The 18,784-nt window shown below is 42.6% G+C and overlaps 1 protein-coding gene across 3 annotated transcripts in view; it reads right to left on the bottom strand.

The window, feature by feature from the left end:
* Window positions 1-18,784, bottom strand: part of ABCF1 (ATP binding cassette subfamily F member 1) — a 130,890-nt gene that overhangs the window by 84,826 nt on the left and 27,280 nt on the right. For all 3 annotated transcript variants that reach the window (XM_085861197.1, XM_085861191.1, XM_085861201.1), the window contains 5 exons: window positions 18,295-18,474; window positions 12,225-12,281; window positions 9,100-9,201; window positions 6,025-6,204; window positions 299-355 (listed from right to left, as the gene is read on the bottom strand). In XM_085861197.1, coding sequence (XP_085717323.1) covers window positions 299-355; window positions 6,025-6,204; window positions 9,100-9,201; window positions 12,225-12,281; window positions 18,295-18,474 — 576 coding nt within the window. The remainder of the gene's footprint in view (window positions 1-298; window positions 356-6,024; window positions 6,205-9,099; window positions 9,202-12,224; window positions 12,282-18,294; window positions 18,475-18,784) is intronic.

The raw sequence follows: 18,784 nt of genomic DNA, 5'->3' as shown, positions 1-18,784 counted from the left end.
TTCCCCCTTCAATATCACTTTGTCATCCTCAATGTTCAATTTTTTCTCCCCTCTCTCCCATTTTCATGTCTCACTCTCCCCACTCCCTAAGAAGGTGGAGGAGAGTGGGGAGGGGAGAAAAGCCATCATGCTATAAGGCTATCAATGCAAGATTGACTGCTCATGTTATATGTTGGTGAATAAATGAATGCGTATAGTGTTGGGGGTATAGATAGGGAAAAGGCGAGCTGGGTTCAATTCCCTTTTATGCAACTCCTTGTATGACTAGAGTGATAGGTAGATAGATTCAGAAACTCACCTGCTTTTGTTGTTTTTTCCTTTCCTTATGGGTCAGGGAAGTGGACGTTTTATCCCCCTGCAACAAGTGAGAAAAAAAAAAGGGAAATGTACCTTTTTGGGAAATATTGGGAAACGTGACGATCAGTGAGATATTAATAACACACATACATGCGCACGCACGCACGCACGCATGCACGCACACAATAAATCCCTGCATAATCAATCTGATTGAGAAAGCCATGGATCTTTGGAATACCACACTTATCCTGCAGCACTCGGAAGGAAAGATTGAAATACCACGAGTGAAGATACGACGCGGGATCTTTCAAGGAGACAACCTTTCCCCCGTTTTGCCTGGCTCTTTGTGGGTAGGGTTCCTGCAATCAGGTCCTGTGACCGTTTTGTCCAACCCAAGGTTTGAAGGTCGATTTTACATAATTTTCGGGCGTTTAATAAAATGAGCTGGGGTGAACCTCGCAAAAATGTGGGCTAACTCGGCAAGACGTCAACACTGAAGATGGCCACCACACAACTCCCGGTATATTAAAAAATGGCACATCATCTTTGCTTCTACATAATCAGATTTTTCTGGTCTTTTTGTCAAAATACATGTTTTTGAGGTCAAGGATTGCAAGTCGCTCTATGTATTTGCTTAGTCATAAAAAATATATAATAGCACTTTTTGGAGGCGAAATCAAAGATGGCCGCCAGGTAACTTGCATAAAAATTCTAAAATGCCATATTATCATTTCGCAGTCTCATATATTCGCCTATGATGAGGCGAAATTTATACTATCTGGTCGTCATTGCATTTCATATGTCAAGGAATATTTATATTGGTACATGTTTTCATAAACATCAATGGTATAAAGTATATTCCAGGACGATGACGACCATATCGAGAATGCCAAACATGAAAACTTCTTCGGATATGCAACAATGTGAAGTCTTCAGCCCAGCGGTGGCATGACCTCCATCAATTTGGAACCACACAACAAGCATTTAAAGGCCATTTTCCCTGCTAAAGTGGGGGTTAGCCTGATCAATTTGGAACCAACAAAGCAGTGTGTGTGTGTGTGTGTGTGTGTGTGTGTGTGTGTGTGTGTGTGTGTGTGTGTGTGTGTGTGTGTGTGTGTGTGTGTGTGTGTGTGTGTGTGTGTGTGTGTGTGTGTGTGTGTGTGTGTGTGTGTGTGTGTGTGTGTGTGTGTGTGCGCGCATGAGAAGGCTTTATCATCACCTTCTTCAGTCACTTGGCCCAGTGTCACTGACTTCCTCTGTGTGACTAATCTCTGTGTTCAACTGATGTCTGCTGATGCTCAACCAAGACATTCAGGCTTCTTGGAAGTGCATCCGAGGTGTACCTGATTGGCACACATCTGGCTTCACTCAGTGTTCATCTATGGTTTGTGGGTTTCAGGTGAGGCATCTGACTTGTAATTCAGGTGAACATAAACTTGGCAATTCACTCTTGCCACATGCAAGTTAAAGAAGTCCAGGTCAGGTGGGAAAAGTGAGATGGATTTCCTTTTCATCTGGCCCCATTTCATTGCTTTGGCTTCACCCAGTGTTTGGCTGACCTTGTCACTGTAGATTATAGCACATGTTGAAAAGCGCCACTTCGTTAAGCACCTCCTGCATCATAGGAAGTGCTTCCCAACTCCCCTCAACAGACTGTGCGTGCCTTTCTCCCATGGAAAGCTTCCAACAATTTTGTCTGATTGAATAAACAAAGCCAACACCTGGATGTTTCGATGTGAGCTTGATGAATTAATATTTGAGAAATTTCTGCAGTCTTTGTTTGCTTGCTGTATTGCAGAACAGGTGTTTCTCAAATGTTTCAAAGGGTAGCACGACAGACAATATAAACGATCACTTTAAACTTTTAAATCAATTGAGAACCAACCAGGTGAACCAGCAACAGAAACAGAAGGAATTTTAAAACATGCAATTTATTTCAAACGCACTGCTGGTATGTGCTAATATTTATCAGTAAGAATGCAATAACAATTGAACTACAATTCATCAGTAACTATAAACTTCCACACAGAAGAGTACAAGTCACGGTCAATGCTTTGTCAAATAAAAGTTACACACATACATTTCAATGCAGTTTCAAATACTTAAACAACTTTTTGCAAAGGCAATTGCTCTCGAGACAAAGGCAACTTTACATTCATGTGTTAATACACCCCCTTTTGCCAGGATTCGTGCCGTGAACCAACGTTAAGATCTTGCAGTGTCCGATCATGCAATTAAACATCTTGCCGTGTCAAACAAGCGTACAGATCTGTGAACCTTTTGCCGTGTGTAATTTGCAGGGTAGATGAAACAAATTTGAACATGAATGGTTGTGCAGAAACTAACCTTGCAGATTAGCAGTCAGCTATGAGTGTAGAGCATGTGAGCCCCGCAGGAATGCTCATGCAGTATGGATCTCACCCCGTCTCTAGCCGAACCACGAGAAATTGTGAGGTGGAGGGAGGGACGACCTTGGTGCGTGCTGTGTTGAGCTCTCCGTGAACACAACTGATCGGCCAGCAGGAGTGAATCATGTCAGCGGTCACTGTGTGTTTAGTGCAAAAGCTCATGAGACCATCGCTGCCTGTTACCCACTATGCCCAGCACTTCGCTGTTCCAAAGCTCTGTTCGCTTCTGGAGCTGGATCTCTGAGTCACTTCCAAGATCACCACCAAATCGCATCTGCTTCTCCTTCTCTCTCCCTGCCTTCTCCATGCCTTCCCCTGATCGCTCCTCGCCTCACCTTTTTATGGCAAACTCGCAAGGTCAATCCCGCAGCAAGGCGGCACTCTGAATCCAAAGATTGACCACAGCTTAATCATTGGTCAAGAGCGTTGTTTTCAGAACAAAACTTTTACCCACTTCGTTCACACCATGTAATGTCCCTGTTGACCAAAGCATTCAGCCTCAAACACCGATCATCTTCAAAGCTCTGTTTACCATCCGTCGCCCATGACGCACACCGATATCTGTGCACGAATCCTTTGTCCCACTTTAAATCTCATTTAATTACTTCACTAAAACTCGAGTTGCCTTTTGTCCCCGAATTATCAGAATCATGTCCTTAATACAAAAAAACATTTCCAATCATATCGGATTATAAGATTTACTAATCCGTAACACTTTTCCACGGCATCCGTCTGTCACTTTGGTTGGTATTGCATCGTTACTCACAGGTGGCTTGCCAAAACTACACCTTGAACTTCTGTGGATTGTAGCATTGAAGGGTGTATTCTCTGAAAACATGCGATCACTGAAGAACTATTTCTTCCACGATCTTCATGGGCAATTTCAGTAATGAACAAGTTCGTCAGAAGCAATAACTCCAGCTTCCAGAGATCTCAGTTGTGGCTTCTCCAGATCAAACGGATTGTAGTCAAACTCTGATGTAACTATCTAGGTCCTCGACAGCTTGCTCATCAATCTTAAGACTATAAGGGGTATTCTCACTGCAAATCTGAGATGAGCTATTTGGCTGTGCCAAGGAATGTAGAGCCATTCTTACCGTGTTCACCGAGTTAACGTTCCTTGCGGTAGTTAACATATTCTCATTCAACCGAATTTTCAGCCAGCCAGCCTTCATCTTGGAACCTTTTTACTGCCCTTTCATGTATTTTTATGACTAACCACATACATATAATGACTTTCAATGTCATTAAATGAAATCCTTGACCTCAAAACACATATTTAGACAAAAAAAAGATGGTGAAAATCTGATATGGAGAAACAAAGATATGCCATCATTTAATCCACCGGCAGTCGTATGATGGCCATCTTCAATTTTGATTTCTAGCCGAGTTAGCCCACATTTTTGCGAGGTTCACCCCAGCTCAGTTTATTCAGCATCCTAGAGTTTTGTAAAATCAAACTTCAAACCTTGGGTCGGACAAAACGGTCACGTGACCCGATTGTAGGAACCCTACTATCTGGATCCACAAAGTAACCTCATTAATGAGAAAGGACACAGATCCACCCTAATGGACAATAAAATAACATCCAAAGAAACAAGGTAGGTGACATCTACTTCACAAGGAGGATTCAAAACTCTTTGCACCGAAGGAGAAAAATTGGCAGAACAACTGAAATTTGTGAAACAGCACTCTGACGATGCATGGCAGACCAACAAAAACGGATAACATAAAAATCGACCGAGACACAATACAGGAGCTAGACAACAACGCATCTTAAAAATACCTTGGAGTGGAATAAGAAGGCCAGCAAATATGTCATAAAAAATGCGCAAAACAATTAAATTATCAAAGAATACCTGCAAAGAACGAGACTGATCCTGAAAACACACCTCTCCCAAAATAACAAAATCAAAGCCATAAACCAACTCGCAGTACCAGTGTTCCAATACAGCAGTGGAATACTAAACTGGCCACAAGAAGAACACAGAAAACAAGATATCAAAACAAGGAAACTCCTCACTATCCACAAAATGTTTTACAAAAACTCAATGCATCCCGAGAACGTCCCTGCGAGGAAAGGAGGTGGTGGAGGCCCAATGGAACTCAATTAAGTGCACAGAGCAATGACTGTAGGATTAGCACTGCACGTGAAAAGTTCAACAGACTACTGAATGCAATTTGTACAGAAGCATGAACACAACAAACCAGAAAAGGTAACTCTCGCTGCCATTGCAAAAAAGGCAAAATACCAACAGATATATAGTGACAACTGAGAGAAAGACAAAGAGTAGGGATATATATATATATATATATATATATATATATATATATATATATATATATATATATATATATATATATATATATATATATATATATAAATAAATAAATAAAGAGTTGGACACATTGGGGATATACAAAGAAGGATCACTGGAATGGCTAAGAAGAGATTAGCTAAATTGGGATGGAGAAAGAATCATTATAAATGCCCAAGAACAAGGACACGAATGCACGATGCACGAATGTTTTTTTTTTTTTTAAATGGCAGGACTGAACCAATCGGACAAGTGCATGTTATGAAAGGTAAAAACAGAAAGCACGAGCCACCTCCTATCGGTATGTAAAAAACAACTCATCTCAGAACAGCCATACACACAAAGACACAACAAGGTATGTTGAGTAATCCACTGGCACATCTGCAGAAATTTTAATGTCCCAGCTCCAAAGAACTCATGGAAACATGAGCCAAAAGCATACATTGAAAAGGACACAATGATCACGTACGACCTGATGACCCCATCCAGCATGAACACAGAAAACAAAGCACTGCGAATGGCCAAAATACTCAGATACAAAAATGAAAAATAAGGCATTGTGACTTGAGGTTTTAGTACCCTGTGATTTTGGTCTAAATAACACAGGAATCAAGAACATGACCAAATATCAAGACCTCAAGAATGAAATGAAAAGATCCTGGAAGCAGAAGAGCACCAAAATTGTACCAGTCAAAATTGGAGCAATGGGAATGAAAAAGAAGAACCTCACAAACATCCTACAAACCATCCTTGGGAACATTACCACAAACGACCGACAGTTGGAAGCTGTCCGTGGCTCAGTGATGATCCCGAAAAGATCCCTCGGAACAAAACTCTGGGAACAACACAACTTCCCATCTTAGCCCATGAATCACGATCCTTCACCAAAACAAAGGTGGATACTTCGAGTCCTGGGAGGACTTCATTCCACCTTCTGAAACCCAAATTATGAAGATAACACTTCAGGACACGTTCACACAAAATGAAAGAATACCTCTCACCTTAATTTCTTGTGAGACTTCTTCACATTTTTCCCCTCTTCCCTTCCCATCTTTTTCTTGTTTTGCTGCTTTCCTCTCCGAAGCAAGAGGCAATTTTAATGGAATCTCTTCTTCAGAACTCGTGTTTTCACTCCCACTCTCTTCACTGTTGAATTCCAGAATGTCAAATCTGTTTTTATGCTGGGAAAAAATATAACAGAGATCAAAACCCGATTAATTTGTGCAGTGAAAGAATGGAAAGGAAGGAAAATAGCAAGAAAATAGAACGAAAATCTTCAACATCGCGACGTCACCAGATATGCTTCCGCCCACATTATTACATTATGACACATACTTGGACAAAGTTTGATATAAATCCCTGAACCCAGATTTAAAATATTAAATAATTCTGGCTGCCAGACCATGCGTCTGATCAGGCTGAAACTGAAAACGTATATTCCACATGTCTACTCGATCATAACTGTGATGTTTTACATCGATTGATGAAGCTGTTAAAGAGGAAATTTTTTTTTAAAGAATTTCCTTTAAACCAATGTGACTGCCAGACCACGTGACCAATTAATTATTCGTGAACATCCCCAAGGCTTGAGTTCCCCAGTATCCCCAAGGCTTGGGGAACATGGAAGTGAAGTTTCCCCTTGATCTATAAAGCCATTCTGGTGAAGATGATATTAAAATGTTTATTCTTCAAAAAAAAATCATGGCTGCCAATCCATGTGACCGATGACATCAAAGGCGGAGAACATTTTGCTCCTCGTGCAGAGGTGATCATACCTGTAATTTTTACCTTGATCTGTACAGCCGTTGAAGAGAAGAATGTTTTTGAAGGGTTTATGTTGAAAACAATATGGCTGCTGAACCACGTGATCAATGACATCATCAATATTTTTGCCAATTACAATTAAGCCCTCGATGACACTCAAAATTTTTCATACTGATGGGATAAAGCATTTGACATCATAACAAAGCCATCATAACAAAATATATATATATATATATATGTATATATATATATATATATATATATATATATATATATATATCTACATATATATCACACTCATTTCCCTCGGGGAGGACTTCACATGTGCCAAGTTTCAATTTGAGATATAGAGGTCCAAAGTTTTTCCGTTTTTAAAACATGGATGCCACCCCACAAAACCTATGACGTCATAATTATCATTCAAAATCCTGCATGAGTTGTCGCATGTATATTAATTTTTTTGTGTCAATTGGATAAGCAATTGCAGAGAAAACAGAAAATTTGCATGGACGTACATACGGACAGATAGATAACCCGAAAACATAATGTCACCGGCAATTTCGCCACCGGAGGCAGAAAAAGAAAGTAGGAAGGAAAGAAGAACATTGTAATGTCAGTCATGACATTTGTCGGTTGGGAAAGATTTCCAATACCATTAATGTTCTGAGCGAAGGTTCTAGACACAGCGCAGAATGGATGCAGATACATTCTCGGAAGCCAAAAGCTTAGGCACTCTGTGAAGCTTACATCGTGTCATGAAGCTTACTGTGTTGCGAGGTTCATATCGAGCGACGAGGCCATCGGTGTGACCAGACCCATTCTACGTTTTACCTACGTATAAGTGCGATAGGTCAACGAGGATTAAAGTGGTCAGTATATCTCTCTTTGTAGCTGATTGTAATACTTCATGTTGTAAGAAAGATTGGAATGTATTTTGTACGCGTTTTCATGTAAACGCATTGCATGTCACGTTCATTCGTGCCATTTGCATAACGTGTTTCGACACTATTTGAAGTCTGTTTCCTGTTCGTTTGATTTATTGTATTTGATTTAAAGTGGAACTGTAATACATTTCTGAAGTATTGTTGTCACAAACCAACATCATTCCTTTACAATTTCATGGAGTCTTTGGGAGCTTTTGCGAGATTTTAGGAGCTTTCACGGAGCTTTGGGAATGAATAAATGGCTGAAGGCTTCTGTATGAATACTACTCCTCATTTCAATGTCTTTGTTCGACATCAAACACACCTGCAATATTACGAAACCTCAAACAGCAGATAACCAATTGCTGTGGCTTGCTTGTTGTTGCTACTGTGGCTGTGGCTTGCTTGTTGCTGCTGCTGTGGCTGTGGCTTGCTTGTTGCTGCTGCTGTGGCTGTGGCTTTCTGCCGTTATAAAATTCTTGCTTCAAAGTTACTCTTTTGTGCAAATCTCCCAATAGTGTTCTCCTCTGAACTCTTAGCTCATGGTCGAGGGAATGCTGGTTCAAATCCCACATGTAATTTATGTCAAAGTACAAATTTTGTCTTCTAAGTTTGTCCTGATTGTGATATGTACAAGCTCACCAAAAACACAATCCTGGTTTTGTTCTCCAAGTCGCAGCTGGTGGGCTCACCAATGTTACTTCGTCTATAGAATTCACCAATTGCGTTTGTTTGCCTCATGGTTTTCAAGACAATCTTTCAAGCATGCCGTCCATCATCACATTTTGCTATCTCTCCCACAGACCACACCGTCTCCCTCCTCCTCCCTTCAAACTACAATTTATTTCACTAGAAGCACCCGCTCCCTATGGGAGCCATCATGTTATTATATTTATGTCTATTTTACTCCAAGGAGTCCCAGGATTACACACCAAAAAAATGGTTGCGATCGGTTCAGCCGTTTTTGCGGGACCTGGGAACAGACAGACGGACAGACGGTGAATTATAGTAAGATTGTTTGTCTCAACCTTCCATTCCTGCGACACATCAACATTGTCTCTGTTTACCTGCCCGTTTCTATTTTACCCTCTGCCAGTGTGTGAAGCTGCTGCTCTCACTTCCATGAGTGTACACTGGTGTATATAAAAATGTTACATGTTGAATCAACACATCAGAACCTCATTAAAATTGATTTGGAGTTTGACATTCAACATATGGATAAGGAAAGCATGGATTATCCAATGTCAAACAAACAAAGAGTGGATCCCTTACCCCCACCACCCCCGATATATAACAACAGGAACTGGGGGTGGAGAGGACGGGAAAAGAAAAAAAAGGAAAAGAAAACAAAAAAAGGTAAAATCATCCTTGAATACGAAGACCACTTACCTTTCTCTCATTTGTTTGTTTGTTGCTGCTTTTGCTCTTCTCACAATTTGTATTTTCTTTTTTGGAGTCAGCACCACTCTCATGCAAGGCAAGTTTCCCACCCTTCGAAAAGGAAAAAGTAAAAGCATGAAAAATAAGTCTCCAAAACATTAGCAAAGACTTCTCGTATTCCAAAAAGTAAAATTATTCTTCACAGGAACTCGGCAACTTTTGTCATGCTTGAAATTTTACGACGTATGCTAGCGTATGACTCACACGTTCCGCTACGCTGGACATAAGTTGTAGGCACGTTATGCGATCGTTGACACATGTCGACACACGTTACTTGTAAGTTACTCATAAGTCGAAACACGTCGAGGTAATGTTTATTGTACCCGAAACTTATTTATAACCTATGAGTAGCGTGTTGTAGGCACGTTATGCGATCGTTGACACACGTCGAGGCACGTTACTTGTAAGTTACTCATAAGTCGAAACATGTCGAGGTAATGCTTCGCGTACCCAAAACTTATTTCTAACCTATGAGTAATGTGCTTTGAACCTATGAGTAACGTACATCCAACGCATATTGACGTATTTGATTGACGTCTTCCAGACGACCACAGAACTAACTGAACGTGTTTCTAATTTACAGCTACCATATAATGGCGTATTGGCAGCATTTAAAAAAACAAAAAAACAACAATAACTTCTGATATTTCGTCAAGTGCCGTTACGTCACGTCCGATTGCCTCTTCAGTTTGCTCGTGTCTTATTCTTAGTTCCTCCTCTGTGAATATTTTCTGTTTGAGGATATTGTCACATCGACGTCGAAACTTAAAAGCAAATGTCCAAATATATTTTAAAATTCGTGATAGACTAAAAAAACAACAACAACTTCAGATATTTCATCACGTGCCTTCACGGAGCCAAGGAGAAAAAAAAATGTGCCTTGACGGAGAAAATAAGTTTCGGGTATGCTAAACTTTACCTCGATGTGTTTCGACTTACGAGTAACTCACAAGGAACTTGTGGCGACGTGTGTCAACGATCGCATATCGTGCCTACAACTTATTCCCAGCGTAGCAGAACATGTGAGCCATACGGCGAGTACGTCGTAAAATTTTCAGCATGCTTGAAATTTCACGACGTACGAGACGTACCACGAAATATGACAGCGTACTTCATCGTTTTTCAGCGTGCTCTTAACGTATACACAACTTACCCATAACGTATTCAACGTGTGCCAGCTTGGTTCGGCAAATTTTTCATAGGTTGGCATACGCTGGCTAAATCGTCAAGGTGTGACCGCGTGGTTGACACTTTCAATTTTCAGGCGGTTATGATTTAAATCGGCGTGCGGCAGGTTTTTAACAGGCTACGCCACGAGTTCGTCGGCGATACGTGCAGCGCGCTATGCATAAGTTAAACTATCGTTGGGCAAAGGTTGTGAACGCCGACAACAGGCTAAGCATTCGTTGGTATAAGTTATCTATAAGACAACGAAACGTTATGTGCCCGTTACTAATATGTTATGCATACGACCAACACGTTATGAATACGACCAAAACTTTTTAAAAAACATCAAAATTTCGGCGTACGCCAACGTTTTACATACATTTTTATACGTTGCCATTGCTGGCTAAATCGTCAAGGTGTGACAGTGCCTTTACCCAAGGCCTTTTTCCTCCTTGAACAAACACCATGTTAACATGTATAAATAGCTTATTGTGGCATATCATAGGGCACACCAACAAAAAGTAAAATATATGAAAAAAAAACAAACAAAAAAAACCCCACAAACATGTACGATTACTTTTTTTGAAAAGTCACGACTGACATTGAACACAAAAACAAAAGGGAGGAAACTCGACATTCTTGAGCCATTATTTGCTTATCGCGTACCCCACAGACTAACGGACCTGACCATAGAGCTATGATAATCTACTGTATATACCCCATAGAGGATAATAGCATGACCCTTCCTGCCACTCCCTTAGGGAGCAGGTGTACGAGTAAAACTAAATGTCAGACATTAAAATAATTATAATAAAGAGGTCCTGTATGAGGAAGCAGGCCGTGTACATTTTCTGTGGCACGTGCATACTTTCAGCTGGGTTTGTCATCGCTCCAGATAACTGCGAAACCACCTCTCTCATTTCCCCTTCAATATCTCTTTGTTGTCTCCTCACTTCAATTTTTCTCCCCTTCTCTCCCTTTTTCATGTCTCATTCTCCCCCCTCCCCAATAAGGTGGGGGGGGGGGGGAGAGGAAGCCATAATACTGTTGCGTGCCGGAGGTCTGGTGGTGAGAACGACCACTAGGTGGTGGAGGTTACGTCGTCTCCCACTAGACTCTCCAGAATTGTAGGCGCCGTCCCTCTCGGATAATTCCGCGAGCTGGCGGGTCGCTTAACCTCAAACCGCACGATGCACACCAACCAACTCAACTCCTCCAAAAAACTTTTACTTTTGGTGTCGCGTCATATTTTTATGGACCTCCCCGAACGGGGCGGGGGCTCGGTGAAACACGTCACCGTCCGCCTCGATTGGACAGGGTCTTCATGGGGTCCGCCCTTTCTGGGTAGGGCCTCGGCCAAACCGAGAGGCCTGCCTCCCCCCCCCCCCCACCCTCCACACGTGTGGACTCATCAAGGGGAAGATCCAACGTTGAAAAGGAACGTTTGTAGAAGCGCAAAGGAACAGTGGACTGGACGTTTTTGCCCCGTATGCTGCAGCCAGCGAGGCGAGGGTTACAAGCGCTGAAAGGTGCCGTGGTTGGTTGTTGGATGGTCGTTAGATGGTTTGTTGGATGGACGTTAGATGTAATAACCTCCCCAAAAGGACATCGCCACACACACCTTTGATTCTCACACTAGACAAAAGGAAGGGACCTGTCTCACATGTACTTAATGGAATAATTGACTCTTGGGACATCTGTACGTTTCAATGCATATGGTTTCCAGATCCGTAACAATACTATAAGGCTATTAAAGCAACATTGACTGCTCATGTTATATGTTAGTGAATAAATGAATGTGTATTGTGTTGGGGGTATCGATAGGGAAAAAGCTAGCTGGGTTCAAATCCCTCTTCTGCAACTCCTTGTATGACTGGAGTGAAAGGTCGATAGATTCAGAAACTCACCTGCTTTTGTTGTTTTTTCCTTTCCTTACGGGTGAGGGAAGTAGACGTTTTATCCCCCTGCAACAAGTGAGAAAAAAAAAGGGATCAAATATTTGGAAACATGACAACCAGTTAGATATCTCTCTCTCTCACACACACACACACACACACACACACACACACACACACACACACACACACACACACACACACACACACACACACACACACACACACACACACACACACACACACACACACACACACACACACACACACACACACACACACAATCCCTGCACTATCAATCTGATTGAGAAAGCCATATATCTATCTGTCGAATACCACACTAATCCGGCAGCACTTGGAAGGAAAGATCGAAATACCAGGAGTGAAGGTAGGATACACGGGACCTTCCAAGGAGACATCCTTTCCCCCCTCCTGTTTTGCCTGGCTCTGGATCCACAATGTAAACTCATTATTGAACAAGGAAATGGATACACCCTAACAACCAATAAAATAACATACAAAGAAACAAGAAAGGTGACACACCTACTTTACATGGATGATTTAAAACTCTGCACCGAACAACGAAAAATTGGCAAAACAAAACAAAATTAGTGAAACGGTCCTCTGACGACATCCAAATGGAAATTGGCCTCGATTTGTGTGCCAAGTGCACATTTGTACAAGGTAGACCACCAAAAACGGATCACATAAAAATCGACCTTGATACAACAATACAGGAGCTGGACAATGAAGCATCTTACAAATACCTTTGTTGTCGAAGAGGGCCACCAAATATGTCACAAAAAAATGTGCAAAACAATTACCAAAGAATACCTGCGTAGAACGAGGCTGAACCCGAAAACATACCTCTCCCCAAAGAACAAAATCAAAGCCATAAACCAATGAGTAGTACCAGTGTTCCAATACAGCTGCAGAATAGTAAACTTGCCACAAGCAGAAATCAGAAAACTAGATATCAAAAGAAAACCCCTCAATATCCACAAAATGTTCTCCAAAAAAGCAATGCATCCCGAGAATGTACCTACCAAGGAAAGGAGGAGGTGGCAGCCTGAAGGAACTCAATCAAGTGCACAGTGACGACTGTAGGATTAGCACTGTACGTGAAAAGTTAAACAGACTACGGAACACAATTTGTACGCAAGCATGAACACAAGCCAGAAAAGGTATCTCTCATTAAACTTACAAAAAAACTTCCAAAAACAGGTGTGAATAAAAGATGTCATGCACCGAACTGAAACAGCAACAAATACAGCCGCCATGATTGGAAAAAATACAAAATACACCCGAGCGGGTTTGACCGTCAGCTCGGATACAAAACTTGATGCAATTGAGTGTTAATCAACCTTAGCGACTACGGAAAGTGAAAACAGAATTCAAATTGAATTTAAAATAAATGGCCGTGAAATAAATACTCCAAGTGTGTGCATTTAATGGCTGTATCCAGGACAGAGCTGGACCCAACTAAAAAGGACCCTCGGGCCACCGAGAAGCTCAATCACTCGTTGCCTGCACGTCTGCGCAGCATCACGTGACCAGCCAGCTTGCCGTCGGATGAAATGCCCGAACAAAATCTTAAAACATCCGTTTTTCACCGGAATTTTTTCAGATACTTGTAGAGCACATCCCCAAACCATCGAAAATATAAACATTAATCTCATAGATGCTACGAACAAGCAATGCCTCAGGAGGACAGGTTACAAGGTTAAGCAGTGAACGGAAAGCATGTGGTGTCCCTTCCAGAATATCACTGTTATTTGAATTGAATATATTGTTGTGGCCACGGGTATCAAGACACCAGCTTGTCACTCAGGGGGATTATTCCCCGGTTGTCCTCGGTAGAGCCGGACCTGGGGCCACCGCTCACGATTAACGTTGTGGTACGGTGGGTTGTTTTAGAACGATCAACGCCATCCAGTTACTTGAGCGGGGAGCACGCCCTTGGCAAAGCACCAATGTTATCTCCATTAGATTTTAATTAGGGTGGTCGAGCGTTTTAACCGCTGGTGCGTGCGACTATTTTTGGTCAAATCTGTGGTAATTACCTCCCAGTCTATCTCAGTTCGGACAATGCCAGACCAATGGAAGGAAAGGACAAACACGGACAGGTTGGAAATCGACAAGTGATTTATTAATAATAAAATAAATTTAAAAAAAGAACTTTTTATTTTCTGAGGTAAATAAATGAATTCATTTCAAAGCAAAATCAATCAAAATGCCAGGAAAGAGACAGAGCAGATGCTTATCGGGGGTTGACTGACTTACAGCTAAACACAGACAAGGGTACCCAACAGATCATTTAGGGGGAGGGAAAGAATCGTATTGCTCACCAGAGTAGTCGTCCGTGAAGTGAAAATGTCCTGAAATGTGTGCGTGCGTGTCACGTCCGTCGCCAGCACCCAGCCTTGCCGTGCACCCTCTCGTGAACAGCCTTGAACGCCAATCGACGTCTGGAGGGCATCGAGATCGTCTGTCGCGGGTTTAGACCCTGGTGTTGTTGGTGACCGACCCGTTCCTCACTTGTTGGCGGCGCTGCTCACACCCACACGCGCACCACACGCTCGCTTCCTCGCTTGCACGCTTCCTCTCTGGTTCGCTTCTTCCCTCGCGCGCTTCAACTCCTGCTTTCTTTCCAGTTCACTTCTCTCGCCTCAGCTTTCCTTTCTCTCCTCTCGCCTCAGCTTTCCTTTCTCTCCTCTCGCCTCAGCTTTCCTTTCTCTCCTCTCGCCTCAGCTTTCCTTTCTCTCCTCTCGCCTCAGCTTTCCTTTCTCTCCTCTCGCCTCAGCTTTCCTTTCTCTCCTCTCGCCTCAGCTTTCCTTTCTCTCCTCTCGCCTCAGCTTTCCTTTCTCTCCTCTCGCCTCAGCTTTCCTTTCTCTCCTCTCGCCTCAGCTTTCCTTTCTCTCCTCTCGCCTCAGCTTTCCTTTCTCTCCTCTCGCCTCAGCTTTCCTTTCTCTCCTCTCGCCTCAGCTTTCCTTTCTCTCCTCTCGCCTCAGCTTTCCTTTCTCTCCTCTCGCCTCAGCTTTCCTTTCTCTCCTCTCGCCTCAGCTTTCCTTTCTCTCCTCTCGCCTCAGCTTTCCTTTCTCTCCTCTCGCCTCAGCTTTCCTTTCTCTCCTCTCGCCTCAGCTTTCCTTTCTCTCCTCTCGCCTCAGCTTTCCTTTCTCTCCTCTCGCCTCAGCTTTCCTTTCTCTCCTCTCGCCTCAGCTTTCCTTTCTCTCCTCTCGCCTCAGCTTTCCTTTCTCTCCTCTCGCCTCAGCTTTCCTTTCTCTCCTCTCGCCTCAGCTTTCCTTTCTCTCCTCTCGCCTCAGCTTTCCTTTCTCTCCTCTCGCCTCAGCTTTCCTTTCTCTCCTCTCGCCTCAGCTTTCCTTTCTCTCCTCTCGCCTCAGCTTTCCTTTCTCTCCTCTCGCCTCAGCTTTCCTTTCTCTCCTCTCGCCTCCGCTTTCCTTTCTCTCCTCTCGCCTCCGCTTTCCTTTCACTCCTCTCGCCTCCGCTTTCACTCCTCCGCTTTCCTTTCACTTCTCTCGCCTCCACTTTCCTCCTCAGAACGGACCTCCAATTCGTTTTATATCTCCGGCCGTCTCTGTGGGCACAGTCCGTCCCAAGCTCACTCTGCCCCACTTGCGCACGGTTACCATGACGACCCGTGCGCTCTCAAAAAAGGCAGTCATCGGAGCTCGCGAAAGAACGTTGCTGAGGAAAAATAAGGGCGGGCTTCAGAGTGCGTGAAAAGGTTGGTGAGGAAAAATAAGGGCGGGCTTCAGAGCTCGCGAAAGAAATGTGTGTAAACGTGTCTGTCGTAAAGAAAATAGATTCCCATAAGACAGGGGATCTATTCTTTATCCTTCTCAACGCATCACATTTAAGATCCCATTAGACATGGGGATGGGGCTAATCTGAACATGCATTTAAGTAAATAACTGTCTGAGGACCTGGATGTGTGGATACATTCATCAGACCGGATTCTGAAATCCATAACAATATTTTTCTCATGAAAAGTGTGTTTTTAAGCAGTTTGAATGAAAATTATCTTCATTAAACATGTAGCTACACCAGAAGGTCTCAAAAGTGAAAACAAATCAACTAGAACATTGGTCCCCAACCTGCGGCCCGCCGAGCCCTATACTGGGGCCCGTGAGGACTTTCCAATCAAAACACATTTCCATGTAGCAATTTTAAAGGGGTTTACACAATGCCACTGCCGGCTGGCGCCGTGACCTGAAAACCCTTACACAATGCCGCTGCTGGCCACTGCCGCTTACCGCTGGGTGGAATCAAATCAATTTGCATCAATAAAACTCAATAAAATGAATCAATTTTTTTCTGGCTCCCAACATCCTTGGGAGTAGTGAATGTGGCCCGTGGAATCAAAAGGTTGGGGACCACTGAACTAGAACTAAAGACAGCCTCATTATATGGCATGGAAACGGATGGAAGCCCATGGAAGCTCCACCTCGCTGCAATGCATTCCACATAACACAGACCGAGGATATAAACATTCAATTCTCACAAAACTTGATGCATCCGAGTGTTAATCAACCTTAGCGAGTATGAAAAGTGAAAATAGAATTTAAATTGAACTTAAAATAACTGCGCGAATCCGTGTTGAAGTCAGCGGACCTCGTGTTACTCAATAAACAGGGCCAGACGACAGAGGTAATGAGAAACTAGTTGGTCGAATTAAATCTCCTTAATAATCCCTATGAAACCCATTATGCATTACAGCAGTCGATGCTTCCTTTCGGCCAATCGGTCATTTTGCACTTGATGACCGTGTAACCTTGACCCCGAAGCGAAAATGCGATAAAGGGCTCAGACTATCTATAGAAAGCAACTAGTATTATAAGTGTCAAGTTAGAACTCAATCGGCCAAGACGTCTCGGAGATAGAAAAAAAAATTGTTGACAGACAGACAGACGGATCTGAGGACATCGAATGGTCATCTTAGGTCAGCGAGCTGACCTATAAATAAAAGCACAAGATGGAATACCAACATGTATATCGTGATAATTGGGAGAAAGACAAGAGGAGGGAGATATTTTAAAAAAAAAAGGAAGAAGAGTTTGGGATAGACAAAGAAGGATCACTGGAATAGCTCAAAAGAGGTCAGCTTAATTTGGACGGAGAACGAATCATTATTATAAATACCCAAGACCAAGGACACTACACAAATGGCTATAAAAAAAATGCCAGGACTGAACCAATTGGACAAGTGTAGATTTTGCAAGGTAGAAACAGAAAGCAGGGGGTCACCTCCTATGGGGATGTAAAAAACAATACTCATGTCAGAACAGCTGAACACACAAAGGCACAACAAGGTATGTACAGTCATCCACTGGCACATCTGTGGAAATTTCACGGTCCCAGTTCCACAAAACTCATGGAAACATGAACCGAAAGCGATAATTGAAAACAAGGATATAATGATCATGCATGACCTGATGATCCCGTCCAGCTTGAACACAGAAAACAAAGCACTGTGACCAGACATAGTACTCTTTGACAAAAAAAGAAAATAAGGTATTGCCAATTGAGGTTTTTGTACCTGGTGATTTTGGTCTAAATAAGCATAAATCAAGAAAATGACCAAATATCAAGACCTCAAGAATGAAGTGAAAATATCCTGGATGCTGAAGAGCACCAAAATTGTACCAGTGATAATTGGAGCAACAATAATGATAAAAAAGAACCTCACAAAGATCCAACAAACCATCCCTGGGAACATTACCACAAAAAACTACAGTTTTAGGCTGTCCGGGGCTCAGTGACGACCCTGAAAAGAACCCACAGAACAAAACTCTGAGAACAATACAACTAAGCCCATGAACCATGATCCTGCACCAAAACAAAGGTGGATACTGAGTTCTGGAAGGACTTCGTTCCACCTTCTGAAACCCCAGTTATGGAGATAACACTCAACGACCGACACACACACACACACACACACACACACACACACACACACACACACACACATACACACACACACACACACACACACACACACACACACACACACACACACACACACACACACACACACACACACACACACACACACACACCTCACCTTAATTTCTTGTGAGACTTCTTCACATTTTTCCCCTCTTCCCTTCCCATCTTTTTCTTGTTTTGCTGCTTTCCTCTCTGAAGCAAGAGGCAATTTTAATGGAATCTCTTCTTCAGAACTCATGTTTTCACTCCCACTCTCTTCATTGTTGAATTCCAAAATGTCAAATCTGTTTTTATGCTGGGAAAAATATAACAAAGATCAAAACCAGATCAATTTGTGCAGTAAAAGAATGGAAAGGAAGGAACGTAGCAAGAAAAAATAAAGTAGGAAGGAAGGAAGAACATCCTGCTTCCAAGTGACTCTCTTGTACAAATCTCCCATGAGTGTTCGTTCGCCTTTGAACCCTTACCTCATGGTCTGGGGAATGCTGGTTCAAATCCCACATATAATTTACGTCAATGTACACAGTTGTCCACTAAGTTTGTAATCTACTAAGCAATCTATGCTATGAAGTCCTGCTGTATTCTCAGTGACAGAGGCATTTGCT

Source organism: Eptatretus burgeri, chromosome 2, assembly GCF_056783735.1.
Source record: "Eptatretus burgeri isolate ZD-2024b chromosome 2, Ebu_testis_v1, whole genome shotgun sequence".
NCBI lineage: Eukaryota > Metazoa > Chordata > Myxini > Myxiniformes > Myxinidae > Eptatretus > Eptatretus burgeri.
This window is presented reverse-complemented; position numbering and strand designations above follow the sequence as displayed.